This window comes from Sciurus carolinensis, chromosome 6 (assembly GCF_902686445.1).
Source record: "Sciurus carolinensis chromosome 6, mSciCar1.2, whole genome shotgun sequence".
Lineage (NCBI taxonomy): Eukaryota > Metazoa > Chordata > Mammalia > Rodentia > Sciuridae > Sciurus > Sciurus carolinensis.
In genome coordinates, this window is record NC_062218.1 from 32,485,702 (window position 1) to 32,511,241 (window position 25,540).

At 46.3% G+C, this 25,540-nt stretch overlaps 1 protein-coding gene across 3 annotated transcripts; it reads right to left on the minus strand.

Moving 5' to 3' along the window:
- Nucleotides 1-313: 313 nt before the first annotated feature.
- Gdnf (glial cell derived neurotrophic factor) lies at nucleotides 314-25,088 on the minus strand. Of its 3 annotated transcripts, none has more exons than XM_047556156.1 (3): nucleotides 24,073-25,088; nucleotides 19,352-19,528; nucleotides 314-1,875 (listed from the first exon to the last, which is right to left on the minus strand). In XM_047556156.1, exons 1-3 carry the CDS (start codon nucleotides 24,140-24,142, stop codon nucleotides 1,391-1,393), a joined length of 732 nt encoding a protein of 243 aa, XP_047412112.1. In that variant the 5' UTR covers nucleotides 24,143-25,088; the 3' UTR covers nucleotides 314-1,390. The 3 variants fall into 3 exon arrangements, with proteins under 3 accessions (XP_047412112.1, XP_047412113.1, XP_047412114.1); XM_047556157.1 differs by having other exon boundaries at nucleotides 19,430-19,528; nucleotides 24,073-25,085; XM_047556158.1 differs by lacking the exons at nucleotides 19,352-19,528; nucleotides 24,073-25,088 and adding an exon at nucleotides 2,524-2,596.
- Nucleotides 25,089-25,540: the final 452 nt, after the last annotated feature.

A 25,540-nucleotide genomic window follows, 5' to 3' on the forward strand; every position in this document is an offset into this window, starting at 1 on the left:
ACATATGGTTATGCATATTACAGACGGATACACACGGAGGGGAAGAAGAGCTTCAGTATGGCAGTAATGACAGGAGGGGTGAACGACAGGCGACCACTGCCCGTGGTCTCTGCGCACTGCTCCCGGAAAAGGGGCTGGCCAGACACGCTCCTTCTGACAGATCTGAAAGAATCCATAAATTAAAATAGGGAAAAATGCTGACAGCTGGAGACACTCAAGGGGGATTTTCTTAAAAAGGTAAAGTAAGTGATTTTTGCCTAGCCAAAAAAAAAAAAAAAAAAATTTAATACTTGGAAAAGTACGGGCCCTTGTTCCCAATTGAAATTTCCTTTTGTCACCCCTCTTTGCATTTTGCAAGCACATATACTTTGGCACCTTTGAAAAGAAACTTTAATAAATAAGGGAAAAAAAGAGAAACTCATTAGTGAACCATAATAAATAACAATAACTTAAATCTCAATAAATATCTTCTCTATATTTCTGTATCTGAAACAGATGCATTGCATCGAGTAGCTTCTCTGGTCACGGGTGACCACGCATAAACGGAGCTGGGTATGTAACAACCGTCTCTCTGTAAACTGACAGGCCCCGATGGGGGGTGTCTCCCTGTCCAGGGGCAGCTGGGGGCCTCCCCCACTTGCTCTCCTACAAGATGCTACCGAAAACCACAACTCGCTTCCTGTTTCCGAGGACACGAAGGAAAGACCTTCAGGTTTGTTTTTAATCACGAGGACAGCCTTTTTGGTTCCTAGCCAACTTCTTCCCACCCCACATACCATGTTCACAATCAATTGCCAGCTGTTCCCCCAAACGCTGGTCGGAGTAAACCTCAGGCCTCAGCTTTCAAATTCAAAGGTTATGTAGGATCTTTTGCGTCTCTGTTTTTTTTCCCCCACTCTCCAGGGTATGACTCCATTGAGTGACAGAAAAATAAACCTTCCTTACTTTCAGCAGTAAAATGTAATGACAAGGAGTGACACCAGGAGTATCATTTCCCTGGTGTCTTCAGACATGTGAAGACAAACCACAGGAGACACACTGGTTTGGTTCTTCGAGTGCATCCGCAACTGCCACCATGATGGGTGATGGTGGATTGTATCAGATGATGCGATGACAACAGCCCACCGGGGACACCAGCCCTGAGCGTCTGGAGAACCCAGGCGGCTGTTTTCTCTCTCCTATCCAGTTTTCTGTAGCTGGACCTCCCTCTACCAGGCTCCCACGATGGATGGCTGCCTTCCTCCTCCTCCACTTTCTCCTCCACTCTCTCCTCCGCCTCCGCCTCCTTGGTCCTCAATCTTCCGCTCTGGGCAAACATTTCCTGGGAACCTTGGTCCCTTTCTTTGCACTGTAGCAGGAATGCAATACACAGCAGTCTCTGGAGCCGGAGTCAGACACATCCACACCTTTTAGCGGAATGCTTTCTTAGAATATGGTAAACCAGGTTATCATCTAAAAACGACAGGTCGTCATCAAAGGCGATGGGTCTGCAACACGCCTGCCCTGCCTTGTCACTCACTAGCCTTCTGTTTCTGGATAAGTTTTTGAGTATTTTGTCATACATTGTCTCAGCTGCGTCACATGAGCCACTGCAGTACCGAAAAATCAGTTCCTCCTTGGTTTCATAGCCCAGACCCAAGTCAGTGACGTTCAAATGTATGGCGGTTAAGACACAACCCCGATTTTTGCCCCTCTGGCCTCTCCGACCTTTTCCTCTGGAATTCTCGGGGTTGGCAGCTGTGGCCTGTCGATTCCGCTCCCGTCTAGGAAGCACTGCCATTTGTTTATCTGGTGACCTTTTCAGTCTTTTAATGGTGGCTTGGATAAAATCCATGACATCATCAAACTGATCAGGATAGTCCTCTGGCATATTTGCTGTTCAACAAGAAAACAGAAAATGTCACATAAGACAACTATAGGATCATTGCAGGCCATCGTAAGTTTACACAGTTGTTATCAGATGTCATTTCCAACCCCTTTGGGACTTGTGTATAGGTTTTAGAGATATTTTTGTCCAAATCTTGTACCTGCCAATTTTACTTCTTCAATTCATGGCAAACTCTCAAACTAAGGAGCCAAAAAAATTGACTTTTTGATAAGAAAAGATCTGAGGAATTTCGATGTCCATGATCCATGGACTGAACTTTGAGAAACACTGTCTTTGATGATGACAGGTGATATCTTCCAACTCTGTTACTTGTATGTGCTTGTCCCTGAAACTGACCCTCACCCTTGGTGTGTAAGTGGGACAAGAGCCATTCTGACAGATACAGAACTCTGGAACTCAATTCTATTTTAAAACTTCCTTGAAAAAAATTATGGGACAGAAAAACAGCTTATATATTACTAAGAAAGAGACTGGTTTGCCTCTTCTTTTGGATGATATGGCTTTTACAAAAAAAAGTACAATGATATAAATTTATCACAGCAATAAAGCACACCAGAGGCTGTTTGGGGATGGATACAGCCCCGACCCCAGGGATGAGGCCCCATCTCTGCTGCAGGCTGTCCCAGGGCTCTCACCTTCTGGCCCCAAAGAGGACAGCAGCTGTGCACTTCAGGGAGATCCCATGGGGGAGGTGAGAGGCACTAAGATGTCTGCGACCTCTGGTGAAATATGAATTTGCAAACTCTTGTTATCTGAGTATTGCGGTATTTGTTTTGGTCAGCTGAATAAGAGAAAAGTAACTACTGAAACAATTTAATACATTTCTAAAAGGAAAGCAAATCAAACTCCTCTTCATTAGGCACAAGGCCTTTTATTCTCTCTTCATCCCATTTTCAGGCAACTTAGAATATTTAGGGTTACATGTGGCTTAGAAAAATATACCTCAAGAAAGATATTAGCAAGAGAACTCTTTTTTTGGCCAGGATTGTGTTAAAGCATAGAAAGATTACATTGTATCTTTCCCACCTCAAATTATTCTATCTAAACCTAAGCCATTTTCTGGTGGAATGAAATGGCTCAAAATGGTATACTTAGGCAATCTTAAACATTTATTATTTACATAAAGACCAAATATGATAATTGTTCTGAGTATTGCGTGTCACCTCCAGTATGGAGCTGGGATGTTTCTGCAGATAATGCTTATTAAAGTTACGAGGTCACTGCATATGAGCTGGATCCATAACTCAGCCAGTGCAAAAAAATAAACAAATGAAATAAACCTAACCAATTTAATTATTAAAGTAGCAGATATTCTTACTGGGTAGAATGAAATCTAGTTAAGGTGCCTTAACCATATATATGTGTGTGTGGTTAAGGCACCTTAGCTAGATTTCATATGTATATACTCAGGTACACATATAATAATGAAAAGATTAAGGATTGGAATCCATGAAGATGTTGTTGCTTGATATCTGAAATTTAGCACTGGATTGTTCAGCTGCACAGAAGGCACATCCTGGCTGAAGCCACAACAGCTCCTGAACTGGTGTCCCCCCTCCCCATCCCCACTCCCTTTCTATCTATTTTCCACCCAGGGAATACTCTAAAAAGGTTAACTCAGATCATCTCCCTCCTTCTTTCGGAACCCTCCATATTCTCTATTTCTCCTGCAGTAAAAGCCAAAGTCCTCACTGGCTTAAAGGCTAACCTGACCTGGCCACCTCCTCTGTCCCCAGCCTTTGTTATCTCTGACCTCATTTCAACTTCTCTGTTACCCGCTTCCCTCTGGCTACCTTGGTTCCCTTGCCGTGCCCCCTGTACGGGGCTTCTCACTCTTAGCACCGCTGACAGTTTGGGCTGTCCTGTGCATCGCAGCATGTCAAGCTGCATCCCTGGCCTCTACCCAGGAGACTCCAGGAGCAACCCCCTTCCCCTATCCCATCCTGGTCATAACACACTAAAATGTCTCTAGATGAGGTCAAATGTTCCCAGGGTTCTAAATCATCTGGACTGAGAACCACAGCTCAAAACACAGCTGGGGACTCAGGTTTTTGTGCAGGATGTTTCCTCTGCCTGGGCCACTGTTCCTCCAGAACACCCCATGCCACGCCCATGTCTCCTTCAAGTTTTTGTCCAAATGTTATGATTCAACAAGTCCTGCCCTGAATTCTTGGCTTAGAATGCAGTCCCTCCGAAGCCCGCAGTCCCTGTGCCCTGTTCCCCTACACCCCCACCATAATAATCCTTGTATGCCAAAACACTACCCGATTGAGGTCTCAGGTGTGTTATTCATGTCTTCTCTGATAGAATGCCAACTCCAAGAGGCAGGACTTGTGTTTGGACTCTTTACTGATGGATCACAAACAAGGGCTGGCAGCACCCTCTGGTCTCTGGAGACCCTGATAACTGTTTGTTTAATGAATCAGTTGCTTTGTGGGGTAGAAGGAAGAGTTCTTAGTTTTTCAAGGGAACTTCCACTGAGAACTGCATCTTTATGAAATGAAAGGCTCCAAAATAAACAGCCCATAGCACATGGGAAACCTGGGATGCCCTGCATGGCACTGTTGTCTCCCAGCTGAGAGTGAAGGACCATCTGCAAATTCACCTTCCTCACCACCCCCTGCAACCTTGCAGTTCATGCCCATGAGCTTACAACCTTATAGTTCATGCCCATGCCCACGTCATCTGGGCTTCAAAAGGGCTTCTGGGAGTCCTTTACTCAAGGGGCCTGACAGAGTTGGAGGGGGCAGCATTCCTAATTCCTCATTTCCTTTGAATTGCTTTCTAACTGGACTTCCTTTAGGAAGTTTTCTTAAAGACAGGAACAACAGCAACAACAACAAATCTTTAAGCTTAATTAAAAAAAACACTATCTTTAAAAATAAGCTGCTGTGCTCGCTTCGGCAGCACATATACTAAAAATAAGCTGCTTATGCTATTTGTGGTTTCTTTCAATAATAAGCTGTTAAAGAGGAAATAAATGTGAACCTGTATTTATTTATAAAAATAAATATTTGTTTATAATAGTAAAAAAGTGTTTGTATAGAAAAATGAATTTCTAAAAGGAATATATTTGAGGTGATTAGTCAATATACAAAGGAGTCTTTAAATTAAAAAAAAAACCAAAAAACTGTTTTACCAAAGAACTCACACAAGGGGTCCAGGCGCTATTCAAGAATTCCCGAATAGATCATTAACTTAGGAACCTGGGAATATTGAATGTTATGATTGATTAACAATCAACTGAAGATTAATCAGAAATGAGGTTAAAACATTACTAAAATTTAACTTAAGCTCAGGGCAAAACATTCAAGTAACAAAAGTTCAAGTTACCATGGTTCAGAGACTCATTTATGTCATATAATTCCATATGATTAGAGGCAGAGTTATGATTCCAATCAGCACTAAGAGTGTTCTAATACTTCCAACATTCTTAAAAAAAATACTTCCCCATCTTGCACTATATGGGACAAATATTGCAACATTTGGGATATATTTACACTATATGAGAAACTTCAGTGTCCTTTTCCTTATTTTAAATTCCACTTGGCTTCCCCATGACCTAGTGTAGAATGTGAAAGTACAAACTACTCGTGATTGTAGATGAGGTGGTAAGAGGTTACTAACCCTGAGTTAAAAGGATGCCTGGGGGTGGGGAATATAAACCAAAATAAATTTGTCCCAAGCCATACCATGTACGACACCAGGCGTGGGGGCAGGAGGTGTATGGGGAATCTCTGTACCTTCCTCTCAAGTTTCAGTAAACCTAAATCTGCTCTAAAAAGTAAAGTTTAAAAAAAGGAGGGGGGCGTACTTTCTGTCACCTGGGAGGATAAATGTTCCACTGGTTAGACTGAAGGTTGTAGCTACTGAGAACTGCTCCCTTTGATGGGAAATCTCCCTCCTACCTTGTTGCTAATGTAGAAATATTACTTAAGCTCCAAGTTCAGGTTACAGGTAAGTCTTATGGAGCTAAAGTTCTTTTTTTCCTCCCTGCATATTCTCAAAAACTAGAACAAAAATAGTTATACAGAAAATTTCACACAGATAAATTCTGGAAACCAGGAATGGACGACATTATATTTTCCAAACCACAAAGCCAATAGTCCTGTCTCCTCTGACTAAATTCCTAATTTCAGACCTTTGAATTCCATTGAATTCTTTCAAAGGGAGAGCCTCAATTGATCGATACTGGGCACTTGGAGGGCATTAGGAGCCATGTACCTCTGCAGAAGGGTGCTGGGCAAGCCCCACTGAGCCTGTTCTTAAGAATTCCACAGGAACCTTTAGCCCAACCCAGGCAAGTAACTCCCCACGAAGAACTGAGAAGCCCACAGTTGCCTCAATCTTCCAGGAATTCACTGAGCTGAGGGGGCGCGGGGGGAAGGGTTTTGAGTTTGGATCAGTTTCCTAAGTTAAAATTTAAGTCCTGTCACTTTCTTCTTTATCCAATAAAGGGTGTGGCAGAGTGTCAGATTCACAAACAGCTCTCGCTAGGATTAACTTTGTTCATAAAATACTTGCAAACCACAAAAGAAGAGCATCCTTAAAACAAACAGGTAGGCCAAACATTTGTTCATTTCCCAGACACACCTGGAGAATAGATCTTGGAAAACATGTCTGTCTCAAAGCTAAAGTTTTTGAAAAATCGAAACGCTTTAATGAACTTAAGTCATCCTTCAGAGTGCAACCAAATATTTTGGTATTATTCTATTTGAAATATTTTAACTTTGATGTGTCCTTTATATAAACAGTGTTATTCAAACAAATGAAATCCATACCGGGACACCACTCTGGGAACAAACCTCATTGCAGAGACTTTGCCTCTCTTCATTATGGGGAAAAAAAGAAGTTATGTCACCTTAGGGACAATGGACTGGGATAGTGACTATTTTGTAAAGTTAACTGAGTTTTTATAGAAACAAGGGTGAGGACTCCAAGAGCCCTGTAAGAGCTAAACTAAAAATGACAAAACATGATCTTGATTAAGCTGGCATTGGAGGACGAAGTATTCTCCTAAAATGTCAGATTTCTTTTAAAACCAGTTTAGGTTGACCATATTTTAACGAAAAGGTCATTTTTATACTTGTGGCTGGGTTGTCCTTCTTATCCTGGCTGGGCTGAGAATCCAAGCAGGACTTCGGTCTAAGTATGTAACCTGTGGGTCGGAGAGGCATCACAAGGTTGTCCCCATAGTCTGAGGACGTGCCTCTGCGTCCACATGGAGTGGATCTGAGGATGGAGGGAAGGTCTCTGAGGCTGTGAGGGGTCCAGAAAAGAGGGGTTCCACAGTGCCCTCACCAAGTGGAGGATATTCCAGGTCAGGCTTGAGATTTGCCAGGCCGGCTTTGGCTGGATGCAGGGCCCTGGAGAGGACACAGGTGTCCCGTCCTCTGGGGAGAGGCCTCCTCTCTACTGCACTATATAGAGCACCCAGCTTCTGCATCCAGGAAGGGCTGACATAATGAGGTAGGGCCGGGCCACATAGGTGACAGGTATGTCTAGAGTCAGTGCCTGGATGCCCGTGCTCAGGGCAGAGCCCCGTTCTGGCATGGGACTGGACTTCGTGTGAGAGGCCACAGAATGATGCACCTGGGGTGCCCAAGTGCTGGATGTTCCATTCCGACATGCAGAGCCTCCGACATGACAGGAGGAAGAGAGAAACTTCCTGGGGGTGGGAGACACCTAGCCAGGTATTCTCTGCCTACCTATATTGCAGATAAAGTACAAATTGCCATGTAGGCCATGTATCTGAAAAACAAGATCCCTTTCTTAATCTACACACACACTCAGATACACATACATGTGTCTACATATAGACACACACATTCATTCATATTTGCATGAAAAGATCAGCCTGGGACTCATATAACTTCTCAAGTATGACACTGCTTTTTGTAATAATCAATTTGCACCTTTCAATAAAATACAAACAATTTTCTTTCATTAATATTCAAGTATTATTATAAGAATGGCATGGTTGGGTATCACCCTTAAAAGGACTCACATTATGAAACTTCATCAATATCTGAAATAATAGCTTTCATTGAGTACTTAAAAATATTTTCAACATAAAGGCAGAGTGCATGCTCACGTCTACAAGCCCTAAGTTTAAACCTACAAGCAGTTCTGCAAGACCAAGGCAAGAGTGAACATTATCTTTTTACAGAAACGGAAGCTGAGGCTCAGAAGAGGCAAACACTTCCTGAGAGGCACATGGCTACCGAATGTGGACTTGGTTGGTTTGATTTCAAAGTTTTAGTGCTCCATAAGGCCTTTCTGTTTTTAAGGAAAAATTCTACTGTCATGTCGCTTTTCAAATCCTGTGGCAAAGGGAAACTGACTCTGAAACAAGCACAAAATATTTTGATTTCATCTCACCTATTTACCCAACTCAGAACAGGAAGTGAGAAATACACATTCTGTTGAAAAATTCAGTATAAACTTAGGTACATTCAGTCGATCCCAAAGTTAGATTGCCATGGGCCACAGAATACAGCAAATAGTCTCCAAAAAGAAAAAGCCATGCCATTCAGGGGCATCTCTCCCACATCCTGGTTCCTGCATATCACTCTAAGGCCCTTCTGGCCATTTCCCAGTCAAAACCGGAACACCAGCAGCCAGCAGTGGCCGCAGATTCAGACAGACAGGCCCATCTCCGGAAGCTCCTCGTGCTCAGTCTGGCACCAAAGAACAAGGCTCTTGCTGCAGAGTTGGAGAGGACAGAACCCCCGGATTCCAGGCCTGGGTCAGTCCCTGACCAGCCGCGTGACCTTAGACTAGTCACTTAACCCTTCTGAGGTCAACTTGATGTCCTCTGGGGCCTTTCTTTGCTCTAAAACCCTAAGATGCAGGCAGTCCAAACTGGCCACAGAGTAATGTTAGACATTGGTTTTCAGCCACCTCTGGCGGGAGCAGCAATCAGCTGAAGCCACTCCACTAAGGGCCTCATGAAGCTGCACAGGAGGTATTTTATGGATCTAGCATACTAACCTCTTCCGTTTACCTCTAGACTCAATCTGCTACATTTGAAATAATCATTGCAAATCTTTTCTCAAATTGTGAAGTCATGTACTCTGCCCTATTAATTTGTGTAGAAAGGACCCTGAATTTGCATCTGAAAATACCCAGCTTGCAGTGTGATTGATTCTTAAACCACGGCTTCCATCTGCAAAAGCAGAGCTGCATCCACTATCCTCTGAGAGGACATGACTACACCACATGCCACAATACCTTCAGTCTCCATCACCCAAATCAAACACTAACCTTTCCCCTTTCTTAAAAAGCTTGATTTTATTCATTTTTGTTTTTTGCTGATAGAACAGTGTTTAGTTTATTCCCAGATCACGACTGCTAGGCTAGAATCGCCTATTGCAATGACATAACATGGAAGGCAAGAGCCCACAGCTTGTCCTAGGAGGCCATCTATGGGCTGCCAACCTTGTTCTTATTTGACCTTCAGGGACCTCTGAAATGTGCAGCATGAATCCATGAGAATGTTCCATTTCAGAGTTACTTTATATTAGGTAGAGAGGAGTGAAGGGAGGGGAAGGGGTATGGGGTAGGGAGGATAGTAGAGTGAAACAGACATGATTTCCTCATGCACATGTATGACTGCATGACTGATGTGATCCTGCAATATGTATAATCAGAAAAATGAGAGATTATACTCTATTTATGTATGGTCTATCAAAATGTATAAATGCATCCTACTGTCATGTATGACTAATTAGAACAAATAAAGTAAAAAAAATAAAATAAAAAAAGATCTATTTTACCACTTGGATTGTATTGGACTGAGTTGCTTCCATTTGGCCATAAAAATTAGTAGAAAAGGGAATAAATCTTCTGTTGTGTTATGCTTTGATATGAATAGACTGGAGGATATTCAAGTTTAAAAAAAATGGCAAAGTTTTGTTGTCTGTTACTATTTAAAAGTGATGATTTTATCACATATTTGGACTAATTAAACAAAAATGCCTCTAGTTCACTGGACGTTGAATGCTAATGCACCTCACATCATGCAATGACCACCACAATTAATCTACGGTTAGGTAGACCTTCCATAGGTGACTCTTGGGTTAACTCAAGATGGGTCCACAGCATCTATTTTCCTAAAATGATCACCAACTCAGACAATTTACAAAGTCACTGTGACCTTTTCCAGAGCTACCAGTACATTCTCTCCATGACCAGTGGTTTGTTGACAGTAAGGCATGACATCGGTTTATTTGAAAAGTATTTGCATTGTAAAAACACCAGTGCTTTGTTGTTATAAAAAAGCATTTCTGGATTCTCTCAAGGCAGGAGAAAAAGACCAACCAGAATGCAAACCACTTCAGAATATAGAAAAATGGAACCCGGGTTAAGTTTTTAAAAGTCACTTTGCCCACCGAAATGCCATTTTATTGATCACCTCCACCCATTTTAATCAACATGGCAAATGCTTACTATTATACCATATTTTATGCTGTGAGCCTATAAACCAACTAAGAAAACTTGAGGTAAACGTACAGGCAATTACTTCATGAATATAAATAGGCAAAAAAAAAAAAAAAAAAAAAAAAAAAACAACTCACTTAACAGTATATTAATTCCATTATTCATTTCCCAATTGCTCTGATTTCTGTGTATGTGGTCCATGCTTTTATTATAGTTATGCTAATGACTTTACCGTAATGCATAATGGCTCCCAGGGGAGAAAATGCCCATTCTCCCACTTTTAAGTCAGAAAACACCCAGTAGGGTGTCCATTTGTAAGCTGAGCCATGAACACCTGATGTGAGCTAAAAGCACTCCACAGCCAGCCATAAACACCCCACACTAACAAGCACACCCCAGGAGCTCTATTACTGCCCTTATAAAAATCTTAACAGGGAAGGGCGAGAAATTACCCAGTAAAATTATGTGCACAAAAACCACCATGATAAATAAGTCCTTGTGGTGTGACAGGAGGCGGGTGAGTGTGTGTGTGGCAGGGGACTCCAAGGAACCTGATGGAAGGTCTGCCTTCCCCATTGCACACAGCATTGTCCCCAGCCCCAGAGGCCATAGGATACCCCTGGGAGTCTACACTCAGTTTACCTTCGCCCTTCCCAGGGGACCATGAGAGCAGTGAATAAAAAGGCGGCTGAGGGCCCTTGGACAAGAATAAAAAGGGACTAAGAGATGCCGGGAAAAGAAAGAGGATAAAAAAAAAAGTTCTTTATCATTTGAACATGTTTGATAGGAGGGGCTTTCTACCCCCAGCAAATGAGTTTGACAGAATCTCAAGGACTTCAGACAATCAGGTATATGTATCATTCTGAGACACCTTTGCAGAACCCCAGTGCCTGATTTTTCTCCTTGCTGACTTTCTGGTGGCATCAGAAGAGTCACATTGGAATGTTCTGGAATGGCAGGAAGTGACCTCGTGGGGTAGCGACCATCATGAGTATAGAATTCAGCCTGCTCCTGTTCAGTGTGGTTAAATTGCTTCACCTGGGAGCCCTAGTCTCTCTATCTCAAAACAGGAACAGTCACATCTGCACCTTAGGTCAAAGTTAATACAAGAAATGCTTTGAGCTCAGTGCCATAGAAAGCATGCAAAAAATGGGGGTGGAATAAGCCCAGAGGGTGATCCGCAGTGCGATCATTGTTTGACAATGTTTACACAGTGGGCAGCGGTACTATTCTGGACAAGGCAAGATTCTCCCAGAGGGGATCCAGACCCAGGTCTCTTTTTAGTCTAGCATATTCTATAGTGGAGAGACTCTCTATCTAGAACCTGAATTCCCTGGTATGGTGGTCTGTGGGCAGAAGGATCAGGCCAGTCTTGGGGGTTAGGACTGCCTGTCCTGGGTCCCTAGAAATGTCTGACAATGAAGCATGTGAGCACCAAAAGATTCAACAGATTCTCATGAATACTTTTTCTGTCTTCAAACGGAGGTATCATGTGTCCCTCTAGGCATACATGAAGGCTTTCTGCAGTGCCTGTGGGTGGTTTTAGGGGCACCAGTGTCTATTTTCTCAACTTCCACAAGTGTTATGTCCTAAAACTGAGTCTGAGAATGCTCCTGCTGCTGGCTTTCTGTCCCTGTGTCCCCTTTTCCAATTCTCCTTGTGCCTTGCCACAGGAGGCACAGTTCTAACCCATCTCACTTATTTTCCTCTGGGCTCCTGAATGAGGGATGAACACTCTCAGTGCCATACAAAGACACTCAGGCATATGGGCTCCTTGGGACCAAGTGACATCAGGAGCCTCCTGATGTGAGAGCATGGCACTGTGAACAGTGATGTTCCTACATCTAATTATGTAGAAATAATTAGATAAATCCTAGTTAAAGGGCTGTCCAGAACATACTCAGCAAGAGAGCCCATACTTTTAAAAATTGTCAATGTCATGGGAAGAAAAAGGTTTGAGAATAACTTCAGATTAAAGAAGAATAAAGAAACCAGGTAATCAAATGCAATATAAGATCCTGGGTTAAAAAAAAAAATAGAGGACACTATTGCCATAATTGGGGAGATCTGAATGTGCACTATTAGGTAAGTGTTACATCAATGTTCAATTTCCTGAGACTGATAAATGAATTGTGCTTATGTAGGACACTGTCCTTACTCTGAAGAGATACATGCTGAAGTATTTACTGTTATGATGTTTGCAGTGAATTCTCAAGTGGATCCAAAAAAATTGAGGCAAATACTACATAGAGGTCAATTTTAATAAAGGGTATATGATGTTCTAGGGACACTTACTGGGGGACAGACCATGAGAATAAATCAAGAAATATTGAAGCAGCTGGCTCTGTACTTCATCCTGGCCAAGTGCTCCTGGAAAGTCAGGGTGTTTTATCTGTCTGTCTGTTAATCTATGTATCTAACAATCAGGAAGTGGGACTGCTGTCATGGGTGTGTATTAACAGGTGTATTGGAATTGAAAATTAAGTCAGATCTTTTCTGATCAAAAAGTCAATTTATTTGGGTTCCTTAGATTGAGAATTTGCTATAAATTGAAGAAGTGAAATTGGCAGGTACAGGTTTGGACAAAAAGATATTTAAAGCCTATACACAATTCCTGAAGGGGTTGGGAATGACATCTGACACAACTATTTAAACTTATGATGAAAAATTTTAGGTATCAACTTAAAAGTGTGCAATAGAATTAAATATCTTCAGTGTCAGGTTTGCAGGTAAAAAGGTTTGAAGATCATGGTTTTAAAGCTGTGACTTTCTACCTCAGTTGCCTCAATAAAGTCACGCAAGAGTGGGTTTTGCCTCTATCGAGTTAGCTACTGTAACTGCTCCAGTGGTGACACACGCCGCTTATGCAAACCGACTCCTGTCCCCACCAGGCAATTGCTGTGGTCACGCTTGGTCTCCATGTGAATGTCCCCTGCCTCTGGGCAGAATGGGAGTGATCTGAGAACAAGTATTTGCCACAAGGTGTCCCAAGGGCTGTCTGTCTGCCTGTCAGCCACTTGAGACTTTGCTTCGTCATGGAGAGTCAGGGAAACTTCTTAATTGCAAAAGCATCAGTATTACAGGAATTCTTAAAGGAATCCAAATTTATTTCCTTAAAGCTTCCTGATCTGTGCTTTGAAATAGCGATTAATAATACTGATCTAGGCCCACTCTGTTCCCAGGGGAAATAAAAAAAAGGAACCTAAATAAATTTAATATTCTTTTTTCTCCTTTGTATGAGCTTGATGGTGAGTTTTTCTAGAAATCTGTGTTTTAGGGTTAGCAAATGTATTTTCAGTAAGTCAAATGTTTGTGTTTGCTTAATTTATGAATCTGGGAGCACAGTCTATGTTAATCCAAAATATACTGGCTTGGGGACTGGATATCTGAGGTTTGAACTCTGGCTTCACCAACTTACTAGATTGTGATCTTGGACAATTCCTTAGATTTCACTTCTTCACCTGTAAAATGGAGATAATCTTATTCAGTAGAGTTCAAACTTACTCAATTTTAGGATGAGATATAGACCTATTTGTTCAAAACTGGGTTAACCATGTGGATATTTAAGAGGTGCTATGGCACTAACATAATGAGTTTTTATTTGCAGCTATTTACGTACTTGTGGGTTGATTCCATTTTGCCTATGCCTAGAAGCTTTTTAAAAAGAAAAGAACAATACTGTAAAATCAAAAAACAGGACTATGCTATAGACCCCACTTAACATTTTTGCAAGACAGCTCTGAAGCAAGATCCCACTTGCTATTGCCTGCCTGCTCAAAGGTTCTCCACCGCCAGAGAAAAGAGAGCAAACCCTCGTTTTTCCTGGATTTTACGGTACCTCATCATCACCTGTCAAGATATCTTACTGTTCCTACCACTTCTCAGTGCCTCTCCCAGTATTTGGACACTGGTCTATCCTTGTAGCTGACACCTATACCTTCCCCATATCATGGTCACAAATATTCCCATTCTGTTCCCTAGTCTGGAATGTCCCCTTGACCTTTCCCTTCTCAATACCCATCTTTCAAGTACCTACTGGAGAATTCTCCCTTTTCCATGCATTCTTTCCTGCTTTCCACTGGCCTCATTGCTAGGAATTCTTGGCATGACTTTAGCTATGGTAAACCCCTCGGGATAGACACATCTGTCTGTCCAATTGACACTGTCTACCCATCTGTCCATCCACCCGTCTGCCTATCTATAGTTCACAACTCCATCACCAGCTATTCACATTTACCATGTTGCCTTTTTGATGCTGCCCAGCACCCAGCACCTGAAAGGTATTTAATAACTGCTTCTTGATTGGGCTCAAGTGATTAATTACAGAATAAGTATTTTCATCAAGTGAAGGCCGTGAGGGCTAAATAAAAAAAAAGATCAAAAGAATGTTAGGAGGGAAAAATACCAGATACCCTTCATTTTTGTCAGCAAAAGCAGACTCTTTGGAGCACATTGCTTGGGCCGCTGGGCTAGTGTAAGGGTGTGTATTAACAGGTGTATTTGAACTGGCCAGTTCAAAATGGGCCTACAGTGCATTTCTCTAAATAGCAATGGTTTGAAATAGGTCTCCAAACTGGGGCCGGAGGGAGGTGCTGGTCTCAGATCTCAATAAGGGATCAGTGCCTCCTAAAAAAGTCTGGTGTGCAGTTTCTTAATTCTAATGCCCCTTTCCAGCTTATGTAATTAGTATAGTTTTTGTTCCTCCACACAGTCCCAAAGCAATGGGAAGCAATGATGAATGGTATTTATTTATTCAAAATTCTGCATCTTATAACATTGAATTTGAAAGATGAACATGTATCCAGCACCAGAAGCTTCTTCAGCTGTGTGGTGGGCTGACCATTTACTAGAAGCCCCTCCCCTCCCTGGGTTTACAAAAACATTCTCCATTCAGTGTCCAGTTGGGATCAATTAAAACGGAAATGCTCCCTCTCAATAAGGGAACCTCCAGCTCACAGTCTGCTTACCACTCACACAGGAGGATCTTACCCTGCCTGGCCCACTTCTTCCCAGGGGCAGAAGGGGCTCTGTCACATGAGCATGGGAGTCTGGTGGGAAGCAGGTTCTACAACTGGGGAAGGGATGGATTTGTGAAACCTTGGAAAGACCAAGGACAACTGACCCATGGCCAGCACATAGGCAGGCCACCCAACAAACCAACCAAGGGAACCAAAGTAGCCCTCACATAGTCCCTCCTAAGTTAGTCTATGTAAAATTTCATCTTTTAGAGTGATGTCCTGGCAGAAGCTGTGGCAGAAGGGAGTTCCTTGGGTGCCTGGGGAGGGACCACTGGAAATGGCAGTGTGGCAAACAACTACGATATGGAGTGCAAGCATTCCAAAGCAATAGCTCATTTAACACCCGAGCAGGTTTAATGTTAGCCCTACTTTACAGATGAGGAGATCACGGTTTAAGAGATGTTAAGTCTGGTTAAGTAGCAAGGCTGGAATAGAAATTCTAGTCTGAGCTGAATGTGCTAATTTGTGTTCTTTCTTTGAACCCCCTGATTTCTTGCTGTGTGCTCTCCTATAGATTACGGAATAGGTCACCCAGGACAGAGACGTCAACTGGTAATCTTGTGAATTACAGTTTACTTGCATCGTGGTTTACAAATCTGAGAACTTGATAGCTTGACTAAAAGACTGTTTCTATAGGAAGTTTCATGACCTGCTATGAAATTGGTGAAATATAATTCCATCATATTACAAGGAATTACTGGTAATTACTATTTAACAAAGCAAAGCTCAATGTCTTTTCTGGCTGGTTTCCAGTTGCATAAAAAATTAAGCCCACTCGACCAGTCCAATTTTCCTTCATGTTGGTTTCATGTGACCCACACACGTACATTTACTGGAAGATGTTCCACAAGGACAGGGACTTGAGTCTTAGATATACCAAGGTACTCCCTGCACCTAGAGAGTAATTGGCACACACAGGCACACAGGAACTATTTGCTAAATGAATATGTGTGTTTAGATAGCAATTTTTTAAAACCACATGTACTTTAAGCTTTCAGTTGTAAAAGAGATTTAGAATTGAGATATATAATAAAGCTACAATGAACTAACATTAAGAAATTCAGGATTTAGTCATTGGTTGAAGGTCTTCCTCTCATAAAGTACATTTCAGAGGTTTGGGGGAAACTCTGACTTCAGCTTCAACAGTCCTGTCTCATGCCATCATGAACTTCTGGCGCCATGGCCAAGTTACTTTATCTTTAGATCTCAGAACAAGAAACAGCTCCAATACTTAAAAATATTGTAACACCTGTGAGTGTCACCTTGTAGATAGATTCCTCACAACTGCTCTAATCTCCCTCTGGAGAAGATACTAGCAGAAAGAAAAACAAATGAACAAGGTAGCTAAAGAGAAAAGTCCTGAATGTCCCAAGAGGCATATCACAAGTCCTTGAGTATATACAACTTAGAAGTTGCTACAGGAGGCAGCCACGGGCCATTTTCTTTATAGCCAAACAAGTTAGCCAATTATGAATTCTATTTGGTTAGTTTAAAATATGTAGAAATAGAATTCTGGATGTTTCATTTGCATTGGAATGGAGAAAACACGTGCAGTCTCAAGGGTAAGTGTGGGAGTGGATATGGTTCCATTGCCCTTTGGAAAGTGCACAATAACGGTTAATGTGATGAAAGTTCTTTTGCTCAAAGTTTCGAGCATCTGAAGAGAACTAGAAGGACCAGAATTTATGGTTCTTTCTATTTTCAAATGAAATGCAATTACTTAATGTATTTTTTTAAAGCCTTAACCAGTTGTACCATGTACAGTGCAGGATATAAATGTCAGCACTGTGACAGGGCGTGTTGACGCTGGTTGGGTGTTCAGTCTGCACACTGTCATTATTTTGCCTTCCCTGCACTGACAGCTTGCTACTGCATTGAATGTACCTGGAAAAAAGTCAATTTGGCTTAGAATGCAGTCAGTTTCTCTTTAGAAACATTACTGTCAAGCTTCCTCTAGGATCTACTGGGTTTTCCCATAGAGAAAATAGAACTGGGTGTGTTCTGTTGGTTTGAATATAAATATAGGGGTCAGATTCTTGTCCACTGATGATTTAACAACAGTTTGGGAAACAGGAAGTAATCCCCTGTTACATAGCATGCCCTCTTGCCTACTATTGGTGGGAGTAATGCTAATTTGCTTGCTCTGTGGCTGGTCGTACCTATTATGACCCACAGATTGTCTTAGGGTATGGTCATGCTATAGTGACTCAACCCCGGCTGTGCAGTAGACCCACTTGGGGAGCACTGGAAAGTCCAGATGCCCTAAACCAATTAAGTCAGAATCTCCTGAGGTGAGGTACAGCATCAGACTTTAGTTCTCCATGCAATTCCAGTCTTTTCTTATAAGCCTCTTGCCAAAGGACAGTTAGGACAGAGGTATGAAGATCGAGGGGCAAATCTCAAAGCTACTGGCATTTTGGAGTAGAAAGCCCTACCTCTATGGTACAGTTGTAAACTATTCATCAGATGCTAAAGTAACTAACTTGTTCAAAATCATGGAGTGAGCTGGAAGCACAGATAAAATTTAGTAAGCTTAGGTAGGAATGGGGATGGAGTGATGTGGTAAAGCACTTGCTTAGACTGTTTGAGGCCCTGGGTTTGATCTGCAGCTCTCATTGCCTACTGCTCTGAAGACCATGGCAGGAAGGGCATTTTAAATTTATTTTTTATTGGAGACACTAAATTTGGGATTGAAATGAAAACCTTTGAAGATAAGTTTATGCTTATAACTGATGGAAACTCAAAATAGGTACTTGAATTTCAAGGCATCAGTCACTTACTATAAACTTAAATCACTTCTGGAAGTCCTATTTTGCCTTTTTAAAAATGCACTTGTTTTGGTCTTTCTTGGAACTTGTGCAAGAAGATGCTTTTGTTGTTGTAATTAGGCATTAAAAACATGTCACATCTCATGAGAGTATTTCCTAGCCCAAGGCCACCAGATGTGTGTAGAGATTCTCAGCAGAAGGCAGACTTGTGTATGAACACAGTATATTCCAAGAGCAAAACAGCTAGAGGGATAACCGAGGGGCAAGAGGAGCAGCCAGTGTGCCAACCTGGCTGCACACATTCCCTATCGCTTTATTTTGGAGTTGTGTTAAATTTTCTATTGCCAACCTTGTTACCTACATACATCCCCAACAATGTCTACAACTTGTAATCAGCATACCTCATTTTATGCAACAGATACACTGCTGAAGAGTGGAAGGTAAATTATATCAAACCACAGTTGACATGCCCTAACTGACTTGCCTCTAGAACATGCTAATTTTTGAGCGGCAAATCACAGTCCTTTTAGTAAGAATGACCTGTTTTTTTCTTGAGTTAGCAGAGAGAGAGAGAGAGAGAGAGAGAGAGAGAGAGAGAGAGAGAGAACTACACATACTACACATGTAGTGTGAACTCCAGCTTCTTCTCTTAGACCCAGCCTGCACTATTTACCCTTGTCTTTTTAGAACGGGAACTTTTCTGAACACATTTGACACTACCCAGATGCTTGCTCTGGAAATCTAGGCTCCTCTGTATTTTCTCTTTCTGGCTGGGTCTTGTGAAAACCTGACCTCTCCTTTGTAGGTGCAGTTAAGGATGTAAGTTCAATAGATTTCAGAATTAAGGGCGGCCCGGCACAGATTTATAAAAGGGCTATGGAATGGGAAAAAAAGGCGGGGGTGTGTGTATACATAAAGGGGGAGGAGAGGAGACAGTTTGTGTGTGTTCCGTGGTGGTGGTGGTGGTGGGGAGAATATTTGTTCATCGGAATGACAGAGAACACTGGATACCCTCGGTGCTGGGCAAACATCACTGCGTCTTAATGGGCAAGGCGTCCGGGGCCTTGGGGCAGCTGTGGGCCCACTCACCCCTAAGGGCTTCAGCGCCCATCCGGCTTCGCCGGCGGGTCAGGAGGCACACAGCCTCTCTGGTTGGCTTGGGGTGCGTGCGTGCGGCAGGAAGGGGTGCCAGGGGTCCGCTAGCGGCCCCTGGGCGGGGAGGGAACGGTTCTTACAGTCACTGCTCAGCGCGAAGGGCGCGCGGCGGCGGCCAAGGGAGCGGTCTTCGGCGGGCGCCTCGGGAGGCCTCTTACCGGCGGGCAGCGGGAAGGCGGACGCGGTGTGGAGCAGCACCAGGCAGACAGCCACGACATCCCATAACTTCATCTTAGAGTCCCGTCCGGCAGCTGCACCTGCGCGGGTGAGGCGGGCGGCCGGGGAGAGAACCGCAGAATGCAAGTTAGGCTACGGCGCCAAGGGCCCGGCGCTACCCAGGGCGCGGCATCCCCGCCTGTCCCTGCGCCCCGCTCGGAACTCGTCACCACCCTCCTCGCCAGCGTTTCCCTGGAAGTCCCAAGTCCTCCTTCCAAGTGCCGCGTTCGTTCCCTCTCCCAGATACGTCCCAGGTGCAGCTTGCACTCGGGGTCCAGGCCACAGTTGACCTTCCCCTCCGCCACCCTGTCCCAGGGGCTAGATTTTCCGAACAGGTTTACCGTTGTTCCCGCGGGTAAACCTCCCAACACAGAGACACGGGGATTTCCGGTCTGTCCTATGTGCTGGCGCGCGACACCCCCCACCCCAATTCCTGAGGCAGTTCTGTGTCCTTGGCCTCAGTCTTAAAAACCTTTCCTCCCAGCCTGATAGCTCTCCCAGGCCCTCGGAGCCAGTTCTTAAACTAAGCAAGCAACAAGCCTTTCCCTTTGGGAATAAAATCAAGCGCACCGTCTGCCCGGGTTGTGATTCTCCTCTAAGGTAGCCGACGGGGGGCGACCACTCACTCACCCGCCGCCCACGCTTCAATCTTCCTACCTAAAAAAATGTTTGGTCGCAGGAACAAGTTAGTAGGCACTTGGAGACTTTTGGCTTGTATGAAAATATCTGGGTTAAATTACTTAACTTCCAAAGCATCGACTTGTCTTAAAATACCAGTTCCACCTCTTAAGATTATGAAAATTAAATAACATATGAAAAGGTCCAGCGGGGCATAAAGTAAGCGCTCAATAAACGTTCTAGAGGAATCGAATTTGTCTTAGATCCTCCCTAGTATAAGCGAGAACCACTTATTTTATTATTGCAGCTTTCCGAGATTCTGGCCCTAATCGCTCCCCATCGGAGAAGAGTCGCTAGCTCTCTGTGCCCCTCTTACGCCTCCACTTCAGAACCCAGTCCCGGACGCAAGGTCTCTGAGGCGGGCGCCAGCTCCAGAAGGCCCAGAATATGACTACGTGGGGGTGGGGGAATCGGATCCTAGAGAAGAGACTCCTTTTGACTCTTCAGTCCTCACACTCTCAGAAAGGAAGGCCACACGGTCCGGGGTGAGTGAGAAAAAGACACTGTAAACTTGGGGCTGAGCCCCACCCAAAGAAGAAGCGCGGAGAGACAGGGGCACCTCGGTGTACGATTACCCTGTCCCTTCCTAATCCCAGTGTCCTAGGCCCCAGGGCACTAGTGAGTGGAGAGAATTATTAAACTCTGAGATTCCTACAGTAGATCACTTCCTATCCCTGCATTCCCCAATAAAACGAATTTTTCGGAAAACTTCCTTGAATTTTTTCCATGGGAGAGGGGAAGACATTTTCCAGGTGAATGTAAAAAAAACTCAGCATCCTACCTTTCTATTAGTGTGCCCGCCTTCCTTCCAGGACACCCCCGCCCCCGAACCCGCCCCCGCCCCAATCTCTATCGAGAACTCCAGTCCCGGCCCCCAGAGAAGCGTTGAATTCCGGCCTCCACCTCCCACCGCTGCGAAGACGAATGCATTTTCCATCCTTTGAGCCTCTGTTCTCTGTGCAGCTGTTGGGCTCCAGGACTGTGTGTGTAGGGACTAAGAACTCAGACCGAACTCCCTGCACTTCTTGTTGCGTGGGCTGACTGGCAAACCCGGTAAAAAGCGCAGGCCCAGGAAAACTACCAGGCCATGCAAAATGAGCTGAGAGAGGCGCTTTGGCAGCGGGGACCCGGGGAAGGCGAGACCTCCCAACCCTTGGTGTCAGCTCTGCCAGCTCCCGGGTGCGTGAGAAATGGCTGGCGGTCGCGAGAAGCAGGGAGGAGCGGGGCTAATGCGCCATCCCAAATCGCGGTGCCCGCCAGCAGGAAGAGGCACCAGATTTCCCTTCCGCATTAAGAGGGTTTTCCTTTCACCCCCCTTGGCTGATGGAGGGCTTTTTAAATTGGATGTGGAGATCCTTGATTAGAAGTGTGGAGAAGATAGCAAAAGAAACAGTGGAATACTCCCCGCCTCGCTGGAGGAGGCTCCCAGTTCCCGCCCTCGGGCGGGTGCTGCAAGTGCCCCGAAAGAGCTTCCTCCTCTCACCGGACCGGGTATATTTTCCCCTCTGAGTGCCGCAGGGGCCGGTTACAATCGGAGCCCATATTTGCTGGGCGGCAGAATTGGGGCGGGGAGGTCTGGGGAATCCGCGCACAGGGGCGGGACGTTCTTCTCAGAGTCCCTTTGGGCCCCACCCAGCGCCACCTCTTGTCTCTTTGTCGCTTTCCCAAAACACATCTACATCTGCTGCACGTGTTTCCTCTGCAATCATCGGCCTTTGCAATGCGTGAGAACAGCTTAAGTTGCCACGTGTGGGAACCAGGCTTCCCCCTGCCCCACCCCCACGTCGGCTCCGCCAGGTGACACCACACTCTCGTGATTACCAGGCTCCACCAACTCTGGGTCCTGGACCAATGCACCCCGTAGGGCAAAAAGAGCGCGCCGCGGACGCCTGCACTCCAGGGGTCCCCTGGCCTAGGGTGTAGAAGACGCCCAGGAATGCTGAAGGAGTGTTGTAGAAGCGGCCGCTCGTCGATTCTGAGTTCCCGGCACCAGGGGGCACCAGAAACCGCCCGAGTTCCGTAGTGCCCACGCGGCTGGGAGGCTGCGTTGTCATTTTAAGTACAAAACCGGAGAACAACCACTCCCTCTACAAACCTCCCAAATCCGAATTAGCCCGGGAACCCGTGGATGTCCTTACAAGCATCCCTGCTTTACAGTCTCCTACCCCTCCATTCTCTCTCCCTAGTTTCGGTCTTCCCACTTCATCTAAGTGGTTTCTTGGCAACCTGCTTTTAGACACCCCCTTCCCCTCGTCACCGAGACAGCTCTGCAGCGGGCGACCGCTCCCGCCGCCAGTGCCCCCGCACTTTCTTGTGCTGGCAGGCTGGGAGGTTTGTTTGGGCTTTGCCTTCAAGATCCAGGTCTCAGGAAGAGAAAAAGGAGGCGGTGGGGCGGGGAAAGGGGCTCGCTACAAACTCGGGGGTTTTCTTTGGGGGGCAGGGACAGAAATTACTGAAAGCAATAGCTTTTCTTCCTCGTGGCTAGTATCCTAGACTGATGGAGGAGTTTTTCTTCTCTTAACTGCAGGGCCCAAGACTAAGGAAGAAAAATAATGTGGGACTCTTCTGGCAAGCAAGCTGGGAGAGGGTTCCGAGAGCACTCGGCTCTCTTGCAGGAGTCGGCTAAAGGACGTGGTGGGCTTCCTGCATACCCGACACTTGCACTTGTCGGAAAGACGACACCTCCCCACCAAAACGGAGGTGCAGTGAAACAGTGAGCCTTGCTCGGGGAAAGAAGGAAACCCAGCGGATCTCACTTTCAGAGCTTTGCGGGAGGTCGTCCGCGCGTGGGGGTGGAAGTCGCATCTTTCCCTTGAAACACTTAAGTATATATTCAAAATGGGGAGGAAGAGTCTATTGCGCTCTAACATATCTACAGCAGGGGCTGGGAGACTTGTATTTGTCCCCGCCAGTGAGCACAAACGTGGCGAGCTCCCGGCTGGATAGCCCTCCCGGGGCGCGCGCAAAGGCTCTGCAGGCGGATTCTGCCACGGGCGGAAATCAGTGAGGCGCCAGGAGGCTGGAGGGAGCCGGTGAAAGTCGGTTCCAGCCCGGTTGAGGATTCCTTTTCACTGGGTGGGGCTGAAAAACCAAACCTCCGCGGAGTCAAACCCCAGGTGGTGCAAAGTAGTGGAGGGTATTATCGGGAAGGAGGCACAGGGCACAGGAGGAGAAAAGGGCATGGAAATAATCCTCTCCCTGGCCTAGTGGAGATCTTGAGGAGCCCCGAGGGTCTGCTCGAGACCGAGCCCTGAAGCCCGGACTGTCCACGGAGCTGCTTTCCTAACCTCGATCTGAGTGAGGGCATTAGGAAAGTGCAAGCAAATGGGACACGAAAAAGGCGAGGAATGTAGTTTTGCGAGACATCGCCCGGAGGAGGTGAGCCCTCTATTTTTAGGTTCTCGGGACCTTTGCAGCAGTACCTCCCGAGGCCTGAGCTTTCTCTAGGAACAGACCCCAACAAGTTCAATAGTAAGTTACATTTTGGGCAATAGTAAATATCTCTGCAGCTGCACTTCTGGAAAAGACATTGTGGCTACGGCAGGTTCGAAGATGACCCGAGCCCACTTCGTTCCGGGACGTGACAGAGGAGCGCTCTGTCAAGTTGGGGAGGGGAACTTCCCCTTTCAGGCATTTCGGGGCCCAGGGGCATCAGGGGCTCCACAGGTCTTTGCCCACGTGGAAAAGTGATCCTGCCCCTCCGCAAGGCCAGCCTCTCCACCGTTCAACTTCTCTGTTCCCGGTCCACCCGGAGCCTCCGCTCCCTCTAGTCTACTTTCCATTTTTACTGCAAGCTCTGGGGTCCAGCCGCGCCCTTCTGTCCTAAGCACTCTGCATCCAGCCGTGTCCGCTGGCGACGCAGACAGAACTCACCCCCTCCACCCCAGACTTCCCCCACCCCGCTTACCTCGGATCCGGTCTCCGCAGACCCCCAGGTGGACATTAACTCCAGGTGGCCCGAGTCCCAGCCAGGACATCCATCCGGGCCGAGGGCAGGAGGGCGAAGCCCCGCCCAACAGGTCGGGGGCAAGAGTTCGAAATCCTGGGGTCGCGCGGGGCAGCGAGGGAACGCAGGAGGCGGCGGCCAAGGTTCCAGCCGCCGCCGCCACCAGAAGGGCGAGGGCCGCCGACACCTCCTCCTTAGGTCTCCCGCACCCCCAGAAGCCGAAGTCTGAGCAGCCGCCCCTTCCTTGGGTGAGGGGTGACACCGCTGCGCGCGCGGCGCTCTTGGTTGGGGCTGCACCGGCCCCTGGCACTGCGGGCGGCTCAGCGGCAGCCAGCGCACTCTGCGCCTCGGCGGGGCGCAGTGGCTGGGAGTATGAGACGGGCCTGTCTGATGCTGCGGCGGGAGCTGAGGTCTTGCCTGGAGATCCGAATCAGACACCACGTCAACCCGCGCGGGCAGTCCCTTGAAGACATGAGGGCGCCAGGAGCGCAGGCTGGTCGTCGGGAGCCCGGGCCGGGGGGCCTGGGTGGGGGAGGGGAGGCTCGGGGCCCAAGGCGGGGAGGGGTCGGGAGGCTGCGGCTGGCCCGGCGGTGGGGGAGGGAGAGGAGAGCAGCGCGGAGGCGCTGGAGCTTGGGAGGCCGGCGAGCGGGGTGCGAGTGGGTGACGCGAGGCGCCCCTCCCGGGGGTTCAGGGAGAGCGCTGAGCGCGTGGAGACGCCGCCGGGCTCGCGCCTTCTCCTCGCGGGGCAGATCCGGAGGAATGTGCGGAGCTCGGCTCGGAACAACCGAAGGGGGCAATCGGAACTTGGCGGCTGCACCCGCGCCGGGCTTCGCCTGTGTGCCCCGCGCTCTGCCAGGTGGAGGGCTACACTGGGCTTTCCTCGCGCCTGTCGAAGGCGTTCCTTCCTCTTCGGTTGTCTTGCCTTCTCTCTTTTCCGCAGGGCAGAAGGCAGCGGCAAGACAAGGAGCTGTCTGCCGGAGTTCTCCTAGCACCAAGAAGGAGAGATGTGGAGCGGCCCAGGGAGGGAAGCCGAGTGTTTGCCAGGGGACGCTGCGATTGGGATGCATTTATAGGACTCTCACTCCGTGACGTGCCCTCCACTGGCTTTTCTGATTCGCTTTCTGACCTAAACACACATTAGTTTAGTCCCCATGCTAGGGCCAACACAGTCTCCAAATATCTGCTGGCTGAAGTCAGAGGCTTTGCATATCATGTATTACATGGCAGGCAATGAAGAAGGCTTCTGAGGCTGGCCGGCTCCTCAGTCCTAGGCTCCATTTTCATGCTGTTGTAATATAATACCAGACATGGGGTAGGCACATACATTCAAAATCCCAATTCCAGAAGCATAAGATCACTTTATCAAGAAGAGGTCAGGGGAGGTTGGGCAAAACCTGCGTTTATCCAGATTTTCGAAAATGCTGATGGG